The sequence below is a fragment of the Panicum virgatum genome, chromosome 8N (assembly GCF_016808335.1).
Source record: "Panicum virgatum strain AP13 chromosome 8N, P.virgatum_v5, whole genome shotgun sequence".
In the NCBI taxonomy this organism is placed as follows: Eukaryota; Viridiplantae; Streptophyta; class Magnoliopsida; order Poales; family Poaceae; genus Panicum; species Panicum virgatum.
The window spans coordinates 10,412,289-10,431,478 of NC_053152.1; the positions used below are offsets into that span (position 1 = coordinate 10,412,289).

A 19,190-nucleotide genomic window follows, 5' to 3' on the forward strand; every position below is an offset into this window, starting at 1 on the left:
TAGACAGACATGTTCCATTATTCGTACTGAAGATGCATGCATTTCGAATATTAGAACTGATATGAGCACTTCACAAGTGGTAGCATTCTTTATTTACCAACACAGCTCATGCAGATCATCTAAACACCCGCATTCTTTGGTGTCATTTAGTATGAGAATTTAGTCCAATATTAATACATTGAAACATGCTTATGTTGTTGTTAAATCATGGCTCACATTTCTGTGAAAATTTTCAGTGGAATGGAAATCAGATAATTGAATCTTTCACCCTCTGTCTGCTAAGAAACTCCTGTAATGCTCTACTTCCAGTATCTGTCACATAGATACCACGAGTAAATACCCTGACAACGGCTGAAAATTGTAGTTATTTGCAGGTTGAGTTGAAACGATGGACTATTTTTTTTTCAAAAACTTTAAGGACAAGGAGGTCCTGCCGATCACTGTAAAATAGTAGAGCTAACCTAGTTTATGACACAAACCGGGAAAATATTACGACTGCATGCTAATTAAAGAACCGGCAAAATACGCTGACACCGGCCGGAACCACAATTTAGAGCGACTCGCCACTATCAACGAGTCAATGTCAATGGGCTGCGGCCTGCAGGCAGGCCCAAGGGAAGTGTTGGGCTTGGGGCGGTATTTTTATTTTTTTATTTTCGTTTTTTACAAAAATATATTTTCGTGTTCGAAATTGACATGAATAAACCTGGGGGCAGGGGCTTATCTATAAAAAAAAGTTGACAAAAAATTGCGCCGAGGTCCCTGGAGGACCGGCCGCCCTGCAGCGGGGCGGCCAGCCCTCCAGGCCGCCCGACGGAGGAGCGGCAGGCCCTGGCCACCCGCCTACGGGGCGACCGGCCCCCCAATCCTATATAAGGTGTTTGCTGCCCCTCACCCCCTCATTTGCCTCACTAAAAATCCAGAAAAAGAGAAAAGAGAGGGAGGGAGGGAGAGGAGGGGTGAGGGAGAGGCAAAGTGGCGAAGCCCTGCCGGATTTTCAAGCCGGCGACTGTAGGTAACTAAAATTTTCTATATTTTATAAATAGATTATGTTGTAATTATTTTTTTAAAATAGTAGATTAGCAATCAGTTCAATTATTGTTAGGAGTGATTAGTGGTACATTTAGGTGCAGTAACTTATAGTGATTAGTGGTACATTTAGTATTAGAAAATACTAGAAAATTGTTAGAGAAGTATTAGAAAATCAAAAAAATTGCAAGATAATATTAGAAAATTGTAGAAAATGTTAGAAAATTGTAGAAAATTATAGAAAATGTTAGAAAATTGTAGAGAATGTTAGAAAATTGTAGAAAATATTAGAAAATTATAGAAACTATTTTGTTGAAACAGTAGATTAGCAATCAGTTTAATTATTATTAGAACTGATTAGTGGTACATTTAGGTGTAGTTACTTGTAGTGATTAGCGTTGATATAGTACATTAGCAATCTAATTAATTAATCTTAAAAATTGCAAGATAATATTAGAAAATTTATAAAATGTTGGAAAATATTATAAATTATTATAAATCGTTAGAAAATCTTAGAAATTATTTAGGAAATATAAGAAACTGTTAGAAATATTTAGATGTGTGTGATTGTATTGTATTGTTTTGATCTTACGTGGTAGGTATGGCCGGGGTTACTCCTGTGTTGCTGGACCCAGCAATAGACTCGGGTCACCGGTCCTTCCTTGCGAAGGTTCAGCACCAAGAACTAAACGTGCCGCGTCCACGTCCACCTGCAGAGTTGGTTGCTGTAGACCCACGATGGGTGCCCAGGTGATATGTCGTCTATTTTCTGTTTTTATCCGTTATACATTTTGTTATATAATGTATTAACATTTGTGCACTGTATGATGCAGGCTGAGCGAGGCAGGTCTTCTCACTGTGGCTCCTCTTGCTGAGAGTGCTTTGGTGAAGTTAGACAGGTCTCTACTTTCAGCTCTTGTTGACAGATGGAGACCTAAGACACACACGTTCCACCTCCCTTGTGGGGAGATGGCACCGACCCTGCAGGACGTTGCGATGCTGCTTGGTCTTTCTATCACCGTAGACGCTGTCGGGCCCCGTGTGGTACCTTCTACGTGGCTGGAGGATCTTGAGGAACGTTTTGTAGGTGTTGCGACCACGATTGATCCTGAAGATTTCAATGAGCACCCACAGTCGAAAGGCCTTTCCAAGTCATGGCTCCTACAGTTTCAAGTACAATTTCGTACAAAACGATGTGTTGATGTATTTATGGCTTTGAAATACCTCATGTGTTTCTTGTTCTCAATGTTCGTACTTCATTGCAGCCGGATCTGTTGGCAGCCGATGCTGATGAGTACAGCATGACTAGATCACTCGAGGCATACCTACTGTGGTTGTTTGGGTACATCATGTTCAACAACTCACACGGCCACTGTGTGGATAGGGTGCTTCTGCCCTACGCACAGGAGATCGCCGATGCAGATGAGGATACCATACCCTTATATAGTTGGGGTTCAGCGGTTCTTGCATGCACATATCGTGGACTCTGCAAGGCATCACGTCATAATGATAGGAATGCTGTCCTAACGGGGTGCCCAATTCTGCTACAACTTTGGTCTTACGAGAGGATTGCCATCGGTCGTCCCATGATTGACCAGTCACCGTACAAGCCGGATATGTACGGTGACACGAAGGACGACAGACCCACCATGGGGACTCTCTGATACTCTCGACAGGTATGGACCCGATAAAAATTTATATTCTATGCATACTATGGTCATACATTGTTCCCTCAATACCTTTCTTATAGACACATAATTTTTATTTTTGCAGAAAACATGGGCACATGTACAGATCTGGCGGTCTTATCCTGAGTTTTTGCCGAATTTGATCGATTGACCCCAGAAGACATTGTGTGGGAGCCATACAGTCCTTTGGCTATAGCCGCACGTGCACCGCTTGGGATATCTTCGGTGTGCACACAGGACCAGGGCCTATGGATGACTACTGCAGCTTTGGTGTACGACGTTGCAGTTGAGGCCCACTGCCCGGATAGAGTCATGAGGCAGTTCGGTCGACGCCAGTCTTTCCCTGTGTCTTCAGCATTGGATCGTGTTCAACGCCACGATCATAGGCAACAAAAATGTATGAGCACCCATGTACTAATAACGTGAAACTAATTTCTATTTAACATGCAGTTTATCAAGGGCTGGACATCCTTTCTCGACATTGTGGGTCACTAGATTACAACCATGGGTGGCTGCGTGGGATGATGCAGGCGAGCAGTTGGCTGAGGATACCGGTCCACACACTGAGCCTTTGTTTCGGGCGTACCTGACCTGGTACGAACCGAAGACTCGTTGTTGTTTGACGTATGTTGACATGCATCCACAGCCGCATGTTGCGACTTCGCAGGATCGCTATGCACGACACAGGGATGAGGCATTAGCTGGGGCGGTGAGTAAATGTTGATGGCATTTTCGATCTTTTAAGATTTGTATACTATGTTTTTTTTTGTTGCAGTTTGAGGCCTGTAGGTTGCTTGAATTAGATTGCTCACTGAATGTAATGAGGATTCATGGCGGGTCTACGATGAGCTTGCCGGCACAACTCGAGGCCTGGACCACTCAACGTGATAGACCCCAAGGCATCCTTCAGGCCTTTGGTATGCGGACGTAGTACGAGGATTCCTACGTATCGTCGCAAGCGTCGACGCCGGTTCCTTGTGGTCCCGCATGACAGCAGCCTCCCTTATACCACCGACAGTACGAAGGTATGGTGTGATATTTATCGATCCATATGTTTATATGTAGTATTTAAATACGACTCCACACAGGGTACAGGTACCCTGGTTCTCAGCCCTATGGAGGGCCAGGTGCCTCGCAAGGGGCTCCATTTCAAGGAATCCAGTTTACCTCTATGCCACATGCCGGAGGGACTTTAGGTAAATATGTGGTGCATAATTTTATTTGCTTATGTTTTATGGTCGAAGACTCATACGTTATTATTTATACTCAGGATCACAACAGTTCACCGGAGCAGGGCCGTCTTCGTATCACCCTATGCCGCCACTAGGAGGATATGAAGGAGCTTCTTCCTATCCACCACCACCACCTCCAACATAGGGTACATACAATAATTTGTATAGAATTGCATTCACCTATTGAATGTTGCTTAAATTTTTTTTTGTCATCTGTAGGGTGGTCTGAAGACAACGACGCGGCCTCCTTGGATGACTTTACACGGTTGTTTGCTACGCCTGCCCAGCTTGCATACACCTGTGGCTCTGTTACGCCGTCCTGCCAGAGACGTGAGGTCACCGGAACGTCATAGCTACCCTACAGATCACGTACACGCACAACGTAAGAGAGGTCGGAATGATAGAGGTGGTTAGTTGTTGGCACTTGTTTCTCTATTGTTATTATGGACTGTTTCGACTGTTCGGATTATGGTTGTTTATGATTGTGGTAGTTTACTTGTCATTTGTTTCTATAGATATTATTGATGTGAACTTGTTATGTTTGTGGGTTCCATAATGCTCGTGAAATAAGGGAAGTTCTTGCGAATTTTTTCCGTGATTTAATAAAGGACAAGTTAGGTGCGGGAGGAGTTAGCGGCCGAGATCCCGCTGACGATGATGACGACTACCGCATACAGAGTAAACTTCGTGACACGCTCGTATAGCTCAAAATAGGGACCATAGTGTATCTAGCTGCGAGTACGAGATCACAGGTTGCCACTGCTCAGCACGGCGATCACGGGTTTCCCATATGTCGCATTGTTTGCCCAGACAAATGTGAAAAAAGACGACATCCCAATAGCAGTGCCCTTTCACCATTTCAAAAAGATGTGACAACACGGCAACCACACCAGCTCACCTTCAAAGCAGTCTCTCGGGCGAGGACGACGGAACTGTCATTCTACAATGAAGGTCTGTGGCGTGTAGTGGGGAAGGCGTCATCTAGGCACGATCGAACGAGCGGCAGCGATGCAGTGCTGTGAGTCTGCATGCACTTAGATGCTCTGCATGCACAGAGATGCATCGAGTAGTCAGTTCGAGAATTAAATCTAGCCTTTTCAGTGTTCGGTCAGCTAGCCTCTTCACTGTGTTGTCATGTAGGCTTTTCAGGTGCATTTACACTCCACACTCCGGGTATTAGACCTTTGTGCGCCTATAAATACTCCGAAGTTTGTGAACTCCCAGCAGCACTCAAACACCAAAGACCATTGTATACCCAATGTCTGGAGGTGGGTCTAGCGGGATGAATTACTATGGTTTTGGGAAAGGAAAAGGGGGAAGAAAGGGAGACCCCATAATATGGGAGGGGCCTCTTGGACCTGATTCCTATCCGGAACCAGTGTTTGAGTTTCCGCCACAGCACAAGAGTGAATTTACCAATGAAATTCCTCTTCGACAATACGATAACCGTAGAGAACCGTGGCCAAAATGCAGACATGGTGAGGACTGCTTAGTGCAGATGTGCACCGACGGGATGGATGGCGGTCGGCGTTTCTTCAAATGCCCACACGCATGGGTAATACTCGGTTGTTTTATTTTTTTTTATCTTCATTGAGACACCTTACATGAAATTTATTTTGCAGTCTTCAGATGCTCCAAAAAACTGTGGTTTTACTAGATGGGTCGATCCTGCACCAATTGATTCAGTTCAGGAGTTCATCGAGTATCTCCAGATAAAGATCTTTGATCTGGAATGCAAGGTGAACCATTACGAGGAAGTGAGCGAGGGTAACAAAGACGACGAAGATGATGATACCAGCAATGCTGCCGCTTCACTGGATGAACCATGCACTATTCCTTACTGCAACTGCCCTTGTCACAAGAAGAAGGGCCCTGCCCCTCCGGCACCACCGCCTGCACCACCTGCAATGGGTGGATACTGCGGAGAAGGCTCAACGCAGTTTGCTACGTGGTGGTACGGCTACTAGGACTACCTAGTGCTAGTGACATGCTACATTGTTGTGTTTTTTTTTAAATTAACTAAGGCATGTTAGTTTAGTTCAGAATCCGTTTACCGTAGTTGCAACGGGTTCTGCCATGCCACTGCATGTCTGATGTGTGTTTCATTAACGTTGTATTATGATGTAATTCCTATGGTTTATATTGTGTAATGCAGTTTTTAGTTCTTAATTCTTACCGTTATATTTGATGTGTGGTTCACAGTATTCTAGTCTCCTGAAAAGGTCCGAAAATATTAAAGGCAATTTTGAAGATTCACTAGATTGCTTGTGCGTGCATGGCACCTCGGCGCCGTGATCTGTGGCGCCAAGACGTGTTATCACGGCGCCACATATTACGGCTCCGACCCCCAGGGTCTATTTCTGCAAAAAAGTTACAAAAAGGACACATATGTGAAATTATTTCGCGAAAAGAGCTAAATTGCAAAAATTACGGCCGGTCGCCCCGCAGCCGGGCGGCCAGGGCCGGCCGCCCCGCTGCCGGGTGGCCTGGGTGGCCGGCCGCCCCGTTGCGGGCGACCGGCCCCAGGAACCTGCGCGCAATTTTCTCCGCGAATTTTTTCAGAAATGCCCTTGCCGCCCCGCTGCCGGGCGGCCAGGATCCGGCCGCCCGGCAGCGGGGCGGCCGGGGTATATTCCTGTAAATTTACAAATCAAAAATATATTTTTGTAAAAAACGAAAATAAAAAATATAAAAATAAAAAAACCACAGGGCTTGGGCACATATTTCTTTCAAGTTTCAACTGGGCCTGTGCCAGCTCCGGCCTATAAATCGATGATCTTTTTTTGAAGGAAGCTATAAATCGATGATCACGATCAATCTATCAACATATCCTTATGTTTCTCAAAAAAAATCTATTAACATATCCTTATTAAAAAAATCTACCGGCATACATTCTCTTTTTTTTTTGAAAGGAAATACGAGCATGCATTCTGTAGGGACTGATACACAACATCATGAAAACAGGGACCCTGCCTGACATGTAGTAAAAAAAGATATATCAATATATGCTATCATTTATCATCAGTAAATTTGTATAGGTTTCAATTGCCATCTCATAACAAAGGTATCATTTTTTAGATAAAACTTGGACCTTCGACAATGCAGTCTCTGAACATTGGGCTTATGTATAAGAGCCCTGTTCGCCTCCAAGGCAGCCCATAGTTCAGTTACTGCAGGCTCTGCTGCATATTCTAAGTCTTTCCACCTTAGCTGCCACAAGCTGGCCATTCCAATCTCTGACGATCACTCCCTAGCCGCCCTTCATGTTTCCTGGTTTGCAAGATCCATTACGGGTGCAAATTGGTGATCTTATGTGCACTTCCAACCCTTTTTGATTCAAAATTTTGTACTAAATTTTTTAAAGTGAGATCTGATTGTCAACCCATGGTGGTCGCCCTCCACCTTATAAGGATCACTAATTGACACCCCTAAGCTCCATCAACATTTGCGTTCAGGTAGTCAACCCGTGGTGGTCGCCGCTAAACATCAGTTGTGCCTCAACTGCACAAACATATGCTCAATCTCCTTGTATCCACTTGAAACATATCAATGACCTACTTGTCTTCAATTTCTACAGGCTTAACATATCAATGACAAAACATATGCTCAATCTCCTTGCATCCACTTGCAACCAAAACAGTGAAAGCATAGGTGAAACATATCAATGACAACACGACGATGAGACAGAAGGATGACATCTCCCAAGACTACACAACAACGCCTCTAGGGAGCGGGGATGACACCCACAAGCCTCGTCGTTGTTGGCCCAGCACACCACTAGAAAAGGCTTTCGCCTAGAGTTCTTGGACACGAGATGACAACCGCTCACCACAAGCGTTAGCTAACGACAGTGCCAGCGGGCGGCGCCCCTTCCGGCAGAGGCCCCCCACTCCGACCCGCGATCACCACTAGTAGCGGCCAAGGGAGGGGAACGACCTCCCCATCCCCCAACCCTGTTATATTGTGATCCAAATTCATTGCACAAGAAAAGGCCGACTTCCAACGGAGTGAAGTGGAGGCCCGTCGCCGGGAGTCTTATGGTCTAGTTACACCTGTAGATTATTCATACTTGGGAGTTTTTGGCTGCACTGCTTATGCTCATGTTGATAATGGAAAATTAGAGCCTAGAGCTATTAAATGTCTGTTTCATGGTTATTGTTCGGGAGTCAAAGGATATAAATTGTGGAATTCTGAAACTAGAAAGACTTTCATGAGCTGGAGTGTTGTTTTCAATGAGTCTGTGATGTTTACTGACAGTTTGTCCACAGATGATGCTTTTGTTGACAAACAGCAGCCACATATAAGTGTGCAGGTGGAGCTTTTGGATGACCTGGAAAATAAGGTTGTTGGTAATGATGTTCCAGATAATGTTCCTAATACTGTTCAGCACTCACCTCCAGTTTCACAGCCTATTTTACAACAAGAGGAGGATCTAGATTTACCTATTGCTCTTCGCAGATCAAAGAGGAGTTGTGGACCTCCAAATCGTTTAATTGAGGAGTGTAATCTGATTCATTATGCTTTGAGTTGTGCTGAACAGGTGGAGGATGCTAGTGAGCCGGCAACATATACTGAAGCCATTGATTCTGTTGATAAGGAGAAGTGGATCTCAGCCATGCAGGAGGAGATGCAGTCCCTTGAGAAGAACGACACATGGGAGATTGGGAGCTTGCCTAAACAAAAGAAGCCCGTCCGCTGCAAATGGGCCTTCAAAAGAAAGGAGGGTTTATCTCCTAGTGAGCCTCCAAGATTTAAGGCAAGGTTAGTTGCAAAAGGCTTCAGTCAGATTTCTAGTGTTGATTATAATGATGTGTTCTCTCCAGTTGTGAAGCATAGTTTAATTCAGATATTCTTTAGTATTGTTGCTATGCATGATCTTGAGTTTGAGCAGTTAGATGTGAAGACTGCATTTTTACATGGAGAACTTGAGGAGGAAATATACATGGATCAGCCAGAAGGATTTGTAGTGCCAGGCAAGGAGAATTATGTTTACAAATTGAAGAGGTCCTTGTATGGTTTGAAACAGTCCCCTCGTCAGTGGTATAAAAGGTTTGATTCATTTATGTTGTTACATGGCTTTAAAAGATCTGAATATGATAGCTGTGTATCCATTAAGATTGTTGATGGATCACCTATATACTTGCTGTTATATGTTGATGACATGCTTATTGCTGCCAAGAGTAGAGTAGAAATCACTACATTGAAGAAATTGTTGAGTAGTGAGTTTGACATGAAGGATCTTGGTGCTGCTAAGAAAATTCTAGGCATGAAGATTACTTGAGACAGAAAATCTGGTTTATTATTTCTTAGTCAGCATAATTACATTAAGAAGGTTCTTCATCGATTCAATATGCATGATTTAAAGCCTGTTAGTACTCTTATTGCACCACATTTTAAATTATCAGCCACTCAGTGTCCTAGTTTTGATGAGGATGTTGAATACATGTCAAAAGTTCCTTATTCTAGTGCTGTTGACTCTTTGATGTATGACATGGTTTGCTCTCGCCCAGATTTATCATATGCTATGAGTCCTGTTGCTAAGGTTGAGCTTTGCTCAAGCTTAGTTGGTTTGACAGCTTAGCCCAAGAGGCTAATTGGCGCCAGAAGTATTGTTTCTTTGTTGTGTTCAGGTATTGATTTGATATGTGCTACAAGAGGAAATTTATCTCAAGGTGGAGTTTGTTATATTGTGATCCAAATTTATTGCACAAGAAAAGACCGACTTTCGATGGAGCGAAGCGGAGGCGGAAGTGGCCCATTGTAGAAGGCCCATGCCAAGGATGCCTGGGGGTGTGGTTCATATACCCTTTAGGGTTTGCTCCTCACTATATTATTCCTCTTGTAAGCCGCCGCTAGGTGTTGTAGAACACATACCCGATATAGTTAATATTTTCTGGCTGGCGCCCATGGTTGTAGATGGCTGCAGCCCCTAGCCCTCTAGGTTGTAGATGGGATGGTTGTGGCAGTTGACGTTGAGGAAGGGACTTCCGCGCCGATGAAGAGTAGATCCGGGCCTAGGGGAGGTGGATGTACCCCCGGCAACCGACAACCAGCAACCGGCGCTCAATGGCTAGGGTTTGTGGGAGTGGGAGTGGAGAGGGAGAGAAGAATAGGAAAGGGGAGGGAGAAAGTGTGACACGAGGGTCAGCTTTGCCGCAGCCACGGGCCGCCGCAGCCAGAGTCAGGTAGGCGGGGTTGAAGTGGGGAGCGGTGCAGTGCCCCCCGAGTCGCCCAGAAGGGAGCGAAGTGAGGGAAGGGAGACAGTCAATTCATGTCTGGTTGGCTCTTCATTTGGTAGGTGCATGGCTTATGGCTGCATCATCTTTAATTCTTATGTGGAAGGTGAGCTCAGTGACTTGAACTTCCTGTTAAATAGGCACTAGGGAACAGTAGCGGAAGTGGACAGAAAATTGGGGGGGGGGTGCTGACAACCACATGGAATAGTCAATCCATCCTTAAATTTTCGGCCGAAGTTTAACTTGCCCCTAAACTTTTAAAACGACCATTTTAGTCATCAAACTTCTCCATTTGGCTCAATTTAATTCATCTTACCTGGCATGCCATGTTGGCAGGCCTTGTCACGTTTAGTTAGCTATGGTTCATAAAAAAAATATATTTCTATAAATTTGATCATTATAAAAGTTTTATCTCGATGAAACTATAATAATGTATATTTTTAAGGAAGGGAGTTAATCCAAATGCATTTATTATACATCTACAAAAGTTCCTTGTGAAAAACATATGTAGACACAGCTTAAAGTTTTGTTATGTTATCTTTAAGTATGTGTGAATCAATAGGAACACTTTGATGCTGCCATAGCATGCTAAAGTGGCAAGATACGTAGAATGAATGACTAAGTTAAGCTTCATGGAAAAGGCTGAGCATTGAAACGGTCATTTTAAAAGTCTAGGAACGAAGTGACCCCCGACTAGAACTTTGGGGACGAAATAGGCTATAATGTCAAAGAAAAAATAGTCTTTCCTTTAGTTTTGCATTAATTTTCTATAGAAACTTGATCAAATGTTACCAAAAAATTACATACTATGTAATTTTTTTCTTTTCGTTGAGGGGGATCGACGGCTTTCTTTTGTGGAACGTGAAGCAGATCAGTTACCTGAATTTTCCTTGGTTCGTCAGTTGGCACTCATGAAGGAAGAAAAAAACACATTTATGCCTCAGCCAGTACAACATGGATGGATGGACCACATCTCAGGGGCATGTAGTGACTACATGCGTGAACAGGTAACAGTGATGCACAACCATTGAGGAGCAGCGGCAGGATTGACACAGGCAGATTTACATGGCAGGGACAGGAGGTATCTTCACATAGTAATCCTGTGGAGATACCAGTAAGCGTACCGGCTCCTGCATTTCCTCTGGGGTGGGGGTGGGTATAAATGTCCAAACGCACACTGCACTAACACTATTTGGCACTGACACTATTCGGCACTACACTACTTAACACTAACCCTTAGTCGTGCCGTGCCGTGCGGCACTGAGTGCTGGCCACTCGGCCCAGGCACTACACTATAGGCACTTAACCGTGCCGTGTCGGCCCAGGCACTACCACCACAAAAAGGCTCAGGAGGACAAGAAGAGAAGGGGAGTCGAGTAGGAGGACGACGATGTAGCACAGGAGCAAGACTAAATGGCTTAGGACAACGATTATCGTCGACCGGCGGCGCAGATCGGCGGCCAGAGCGGGAGAGGCGAGCGAGAGGTGAGAGGTGAGCGTAAAGGTGTCGTTCGTGGCATATATACGCCGGTCGCTGTAACAGGTCTTAAGTGGGCTCCCGGTCCAGTAAACCTGTAAGGCTAACGAATAGTAGATGTAACAGCCCGAATATTTACCAAAATAAATCACGCGCTAAAAATATTTTCAAATCTCTTTTCATCATTGAGCTCAATCCATCTGAAATCGTCCCCGCCCGATCTCCCAATGCATGAGGTAAAAGATGACAAGGCGTCTTTCCCTGTCCATACGATTGATTTGGATAAAGCCAAGGTACTCATTCGGCCGGAACAAGCCAAAGGAGCAAAAGGAAAAAAAATGTTATCATTGGTGAGCCAAGGTCGAAAAATGTCAATGACAAAGTTCGGGCTAGGGAAGTAACGATGGAGAAGACTCCTGATGGAGAGGAGTCACTGAAGATCACTATCAAAGCTTCAAGGCCCAGAGGGCAAGAGAGTTCCTCACAAGACACGAGTCGGCCTACTGCCCAGGCATGACCGGTCAGACCGGTCGCCTCAACCGGTCAGACCGGTCAGGCAAAAAGTCGACCCAGAACTTTCAAGTCTAAGCACCCAGAAGAAGGTACTATGAAGGTTAATGAGTCAAAGGTACATGGGAGTTTTACAAAGCAGAAGCTCACCTTTGCTCAGCTACTGAACAAGTACACAAAGACCACTCCAAAAGATCGGCCACTAAAAAAAGAACCAAGTTTACCTCCGCATCAAGGCAAGCATTCTTCTACTAGGGGAGAATCCAACAAGTGTAGGGGTGAAAGCACTACAGCGTTCCCTCTTCAGAAGATGTGTACTACCACGCCATGGGCGTCACCGGCATCGGGTTTTTCTTGTCCTACATGGGGGCATGAAGGAATTTGGATGTATTATTATCCAATGCTATACCCACCATCTCACCATAGAGAGGAGGATCACAGGAGGTCTATGTTCGACAAAGTGACACGACCAATGTACGACCGATTGGGACCCTACCAATCAGGTCAGAGGCGGCAGCCTGCACCGGTCAGACCGGTGGCCACTGACAGGTCAGACCGGCCTCATCAGAGGCCGGGCAAAGTTCATTCTCCAAGACAGGTTTACCGTGTCAAGGAGAAGAAAGAGAATGTACAACCCACTATTGATCTAGAGAAGGCTAAAGCTGATGATGTTGTGCAAATCGGCGATATCAAAGTGGTTGTCAATTATACGGGTACAAGACCGATGGTTTTTGGTAAATGGGTCAATCCTTCTTTCCAAAGGCCGATCATGGCTAATGATCATGAGGCTAGCAGCAGTAGCTCAAAATCAAAGTACTTTCAACTAAGATGGTGTCCTCCAGGGTTGACTCGTACTCAAAGAAGGAAGCTGCAATGCCTACGTGCTCAGGAGAAGGAGCAAGAGTTCAAGAGGCTGAGAGACAAACAATTCAACCACAACAAACCAATGGTACCTCAGGGCAAGGTATGGAGGGTTAAAGCAGTTGACCAGCTAGCACGATCGGTCGAACCGCCTCAGGCGACCGGTCTGACCGGTACAAGCGACCGGTCTGACCGCCCAGAGCAACGGGCAGACTGGTTGAGGTTTTTGCAGAACAGAAAGCCGAATTGGCAATGCCCGTTTTGGTTCCTTGCGATGGAGAAACGCCGCTAGCATTCTCGGTACAAGGCAATGAGGAGCTAGTCGATCATGAGGCTACACCGAAAGCGCAGCAATATGGAGCTCAACGACATTTAAGTACTCGAGGGGCAAAATATTGGCAAATGATAATTTACCTCATGAAGTTTCTATGCAGCATATCAGTTTGCAAGGGGCTCCCAAGACATTGATTTTGAGGTCTTGAGCTGGTTGAAAATTGTACATCAGCAAATAAAAGCCGAATTAGAAGTTTTTCAATTCGAGCTAGAAAATTGGCAAACTACTTGTAATGAGGCATGTTGATGTTTTTACTTCTATTCCTCGGTTAAAGAATGAAGCTGAATTTACTTGGGGGGCAGAACAGTAAGAGGCCTTTGAAAAGATCAAGGTTTATCTGTCTTCACCACCTGTGCTCAAGGCACCTAGGAGAGGGGTTCCTTTCAGACTTTATGTGGTTGCTAGAGACAAGGTCATTGGGGCTGTTTTGACTCGAGAAACCGAAGATAAGGAGTATGTCATCACTTATACAAGCCGATGACTTTTCGATGCGAAGACAAGCGGATTTTTATTGTTGAGCATCGGATTAATGATAAGCATGATTTGGGAGTCGGCTATGTTATTTGCACAACATGGAAATTATATTTTGATGGATCGGTTTGTGATGATGATCAAGGAATTTGTGCTGCTCTTATTTCTCTGAATGGTGTTATTTTTGAGTTCTCAAACCGATCAAAAGAGGATTGCACAAATAATCAAGTTGAGTATGAAGCGCTCTTATTTGGCTTGGAATTTCTGCAATCTATGGGCGTGAAACATGTTGAAGCCTTTGGTGATTCACTTCTGGTGGTTCAGCAGGTATTCAAGGTACGCCAGTGATACAATAAATCTTTAAATGTATATCTTGACAAGTGCCTCAATATTTTTTTTCCTTTGATGAATTTGTTATAAGACGTATACCAAGGGAAAAGAATAGAGAGGTTAGCGCTCTGGCTCAGCAAGCATCTGGCTACGCAATTGTGAAGAAATATTTTCATATTCAAAAGCCGATGCAAGCAAAAGCCGAGTTGCAGGTTCTGGACGAACCGGTCCAACCGGTCAATTCAACCGGTCTGACCGCCCAGACTATTGGAGACACTCAATTCGGCTATGAAAGGTGATTCATCACTAAAGCCGAAGATCAGGACTGGAGGGTTCCTGTAATCTCTTATTTAAAGATCCTGGTAGCGGTGTAGAAAGGGATATTCGGCGGATGACACTCAAATATGTTTTAGTCGACGATAAGCTCTATCGTCGAACAACCGAAGATTTATTTGTTAAATATTTGAACTCGGATCAGGCCAGGGTTGCCATAGGCAAAGTTCTTAAAGACATTTGTGGTACACCTCAATCGGCTCCCAAGATGAAGTGATTGTTTAAAAAGAGCCGGTTTGTGTTAGTTTACCATGATGCCTGATTGTTTCAAGCGGTGTAAAGGGGTGTGAAGAATGTCAGCGGTTTGGTGCCCGCTGTGATGATACATCCTATTATCAAATCATGGCCGTTCCGAGGTTGAGGATTGGATTTCATTGTTTAAATTAATCCTCCATCTTCAAAAAGACATTGCTTCGTGTTAGTTGCTACAGATTATTCTACTAAATAGACCGAAGTGGTTCATTTGAAGAACATGATTCACAGCCGAGATAATTTATACTCAGCCTTATCCTACTTGCACCAGATGACATGGCCATATACACTATCGTCATTGGAAGCAAGAGATGATTGGTGCGTAGGTGCTTTGCATTGCTTCAGTGCAGTTTTGGGCTTTCAGAGATGTTACTTGGTACGCAAGCTTTACCAAGAAACAGGGGGCATATGTTGACACTCAAAATTGCCACGATGAAGGTTTTCTGGATAATCTGGGCAGACCGGTCAGACCTCTCCTCTAAACCGGTCAGACTGGTCTAGACAAGTTTGTCAAATTGCAAATTGGACTGCACCATTTTGTAGATCTCGTCCAGACGATCGAAATAAATATATAGAACGTCTAGTTCGGGTCCGGATGAGGGAGTTATGCCTCCTGGAAGACCTGCACCCCGGTCTGACCGGTCAGACCGGTCCAGAGCGGTCAGACCGGTCCGAAACGTCCAATCCGAGTTAGGAGTTGTATTTTGACACGGGATTTGATAGGGTTCCGACTCCTAACGGGTACAGACCTCCACACCCTATATATATGAAGGGCCACGGCCGATTGAGGGTAATCCTAATCGATTCACACATTTATCCTTTACCTTTTACCTCCAAACCCTAACTTTTCCAATCTCGTCTGCTGTTCTTCGCTCGTCTCCACGGCATTCGATGGCGTTCTGAGTGGCCTGCCGACCTCAGAGCAACCCTAGATCCACGAGCTCTGACGGCGTCTCTCCCGAGCTCGGGCTTTTAGGCCTTCGCGGCGTTCTCTGTAGAACCGGTCTGACCGGTCTGTGCGCAGGGGGCCCGTTGGTGAAGATCGTGTCGATGATCAACACGTGTTATAGCGCATTCGAGTGTGTTGGCACAAATTAGTGTCAACAGCTCTATTACTGGATAATTCAGATTCATTTTATATCAGTTGGATTGGATTGGACCACATCTTCTGATGTTTTAGGACAGTGTAGTCCATTTCTTAAATGATCTTAGCCACAATAATCTATAGTATATTCATCATTACGAAGATCAAATGTAGGGACACTAACTCTGTTGAATGGAAAGGGCGTCGCTTAGATTTTTTTAGTAAGAGCATCGTGTACAAAACAATTATTCCATATGAACTTTTCAGTATCCGTGTCTCCATTGAGCAAAGTAGTTTTCAGGTTCACATTGCTGAAATTCCTTGATGCGTCTCGAAGCAAAATGGTCATTGCAAAACATGCAGCAGAGAACCTGAATCACTACTAGACTGTAGATTCCATTACATTTGATGACAACAAAAACACTGCTGTCCTTGCAAAAAGAAGATATTATATGCCGTTGAAACATCACATATTCGACACGTAGATGGTGGCAATTAGGCAGTTACGAGTAAGTAATTACCCGTCTTAACCAGAATCTCCTTTAGATGTGTGTCCCACATCACTCTTGGCCTCAGAATCTCCTTTCAGAGACAGCGTGATCGTCCTTTTGGGGATTTGGCCATCAATACATCTGTCAAAGTACTACTCCCCATCACTACAATTTACAAGGTTGTATGGTACGTATCCACGGGTCATTGCATTCCCTTAGTTAAACTAATTATTAGGCACAAAATGATGATTAAGTTCGCGTTTCCAAAGACATACTTGATGTGTTTTGTGACCAAACCGAGTTGATTACCCCTCGCAAAAAAAGGATTACCACTCTCGAAACCCTACCATGCACGTTAGTCAAGACGAGACGTGTAATCAAGCAAGAAGAGCACACGCTAATCGCAATTAGACAAAACCTCCGTACCAGTCATGCTGGCCAAATTGCGAAAGGGAGAAGGGGGGCGTGGGGCCCACCGGCACCCCCACCCCCCACTTGGCCTGCCTGCATGGGGTTTGCCTACCCCCAAGTTGGTCCTTGATGAAGTGTATCCGCCCCCCTCTTCCTCCTCCTCAATTCCTCCGGCCGTCCGAGATCGATTTGAAGCCGCTGCCTCCAAGCCCCACTGATAAAATTGACCACCCGTCGTCCTCCCTGTCCGTCATCATGCTCCCTCGCCATTTCCTTCCCCATCCATCCCCCCCGGCAGCAGGAGCGGCAGCGTCGCCAGAAAGGGCGATATCTACTTCGCCCGTCGACCGGATCCCCTCTGCTCGCCTCCCTCCTCTTCTCCACTCTGCGTCCCCGCAATAGGCTCTGCTGTTGAGATCATCTTTCTTGGAGAAGAGGGGGGCGTTCTTGAAGTGAAGGAGCAAGAAAGAAAGGGAGGGGCTTTCGGGCGGATGAACAGTTCTGACGGAGGCCGCCGGGGCCAATGCCAAGTTCAGGATTGAAGGTAACCTTTTCTTGCTGTGTGATTTTCGAATAAGTTGAGTGTGTTTAGGTGATTCATTCACAGTCTTTCTTTTTGTTGGGCTCATCAGATTCTTGGAGTAGCTAGTTGTTTAAAGTAGTTTCTTTGCTGAAATTTCGGGACAAAAGTATGAACTTGGCAACCTTTCCTTTAGATTTTGGGGCATCTCAAAAAAGATATTAGATTCGTATTACAAATGATTTACTAATCCCTAATAGTCTTATTACAGGTATTGTCACTTCAGGTGACAAGCAATTCAGTCACAGAGGAACAGATCTGATTACACAACAACATTCAGAAACCACACACACACACACACAAAAACCACCACCCTTCACCCTTGTCAGTTCTTGGACGCTCGCTGTCATCGATCTGCGTACACAGCGGCAACAAAATGGCAAGCCGATCTGGCGCGATGGATGGAAGAATAGGCACAAGCAGACAGAGGAGGAGCCCAGAGTTGGTCCGAAGACCAAACGCCGGGAAGCGCCATCTGCAGCAGCGGCGGCTGCAGCAGGAGGCGGATTTCAACGACAGGAAGGTCATTGCGTCGACTTACTTCAGCATCGGAGCGTTCCTCGTGCTCGCCTGCCTCACCGTGTCGTTGCTGATACTGCCATTGGTGCTGCCTCCATTGCCGCCGCCGCCGCTGCTGCTATGGCTGCCGGTCGCCCTGCTCATCCTGCTGATTGTGCTGGCCTTCATGCCAACTGATGTGAAGAGCATGGCGTCCTCTTACTTGTAAATAGGCCCACTGGCCCTGGAGCCTCTTGTTTTGGTCATTTCGACTAGGATGATTGCAATGTGAAGCATCTTTTCAGGAGTAGATTTCGAGTGAAAAAGTTTGGCAGCTATAAATGTTGTTTAACGGGATTTGGTAATTCGATGCAAATGTGCTAACAAAGTTAAGCAGGTTTTCTGTCAGTCACCATTCTTTCCAAGAGATAGACAGACATGTTCCATTATTCGTACTGAAGATGCATGCATTTCGAATATTAGAACTGATATGAGCACTTCACAAGTGGTAGCATTCTTTATTTACCAACACAGCTCATGCAGATCATCTAAACACCGCATTCTTTGGTGTCATTTAGTATGAGAATTTAGTCCAATATTAATACATTGAAACATGCTTATGTTGTTGTTAAATCATGGCTCACATTTCTGTGAAAATTTTCAGTGGAATGGAAATCAGATAATTGAATCTTTCACCCTCTGTCTGCTAAGAAACTCCTGTAATGCTCTACTTCCAGTATCTGTCACATAGATACCACGAGTAAATACCCTGACAACGGCTGAAAATTGTAGTTATTTGCAGGTTGAGTTGAAACGATGGACTATTTTTTTTTTCAAAAAACTTTAAGGACAAGGAGGTCCTGCCGATCACTGTAAAATAGTAGAGCTAACCTAGTTTATGACACAAACCGGGAAAATATTACGACTGCATGCTAATTAAAGAACCGGCAAAATACGCTGACACCGGCCGGAACCACAATTTAGAGCGACTCGCCACTATCAACGAGTCAATGTCAATGGGCTGCGGCCTGCAGGCAGGCCCAAGGGAAGTGTTTGGCTTGGGCACATATTTCTTTCAAGTTTCAACTGGGCCTGTGCCAGCTCCGGCCTATAAATCGATGATCTTTTTTTTTTTGAAGGAAGCTATAAATCGATGATAAAGATCAATCTATCAACATATCCTTATGTTTCTCAAAAAAAAAAATCTATCAACATATCCTTATTAAAAAAAATCTACCGGCATACATTCTCTTTTTTTTTGCAAGGAAATACGAGCATACATTCTGTAGGGACTGATACACAACATCATGAAAACAGGGACCCTGCCTGACATGTAGTAAAAAAAGATATTCCAATATATGCTATCATTTATC

The 19,190-nt window shown here is 44.7% G+C and overlaps 1 protein-coding gene across 1 annotated transcript; it reads left to right on the forward strand.

Moving 5' to 3' along the window:
* Positions 1-16,875: 16,875 nt before the first annotated feature.
* On the forward strand, positions 16,876-18,229 carry LOC120686344 (ARGOS-like protein). The gene is made up of 2 exons (XM_039968544.1): positions 16,876-17,283; positions 17,531-18,229. The coding sequence occupies exon 2, from the start codon at positions 17,696-17,698 to the stop codon at positions 18,044-18,046; it is 351 nt and encodes a 116-aa protein (XP_039824478.1). The 5' UTR covers positions 16,876-17,283; positions 17,531-17,695; the 3' UTR covers positions 18,047-18,229.
* Positions 18,230-19,190: the final 961 nt, after the last annotated feature.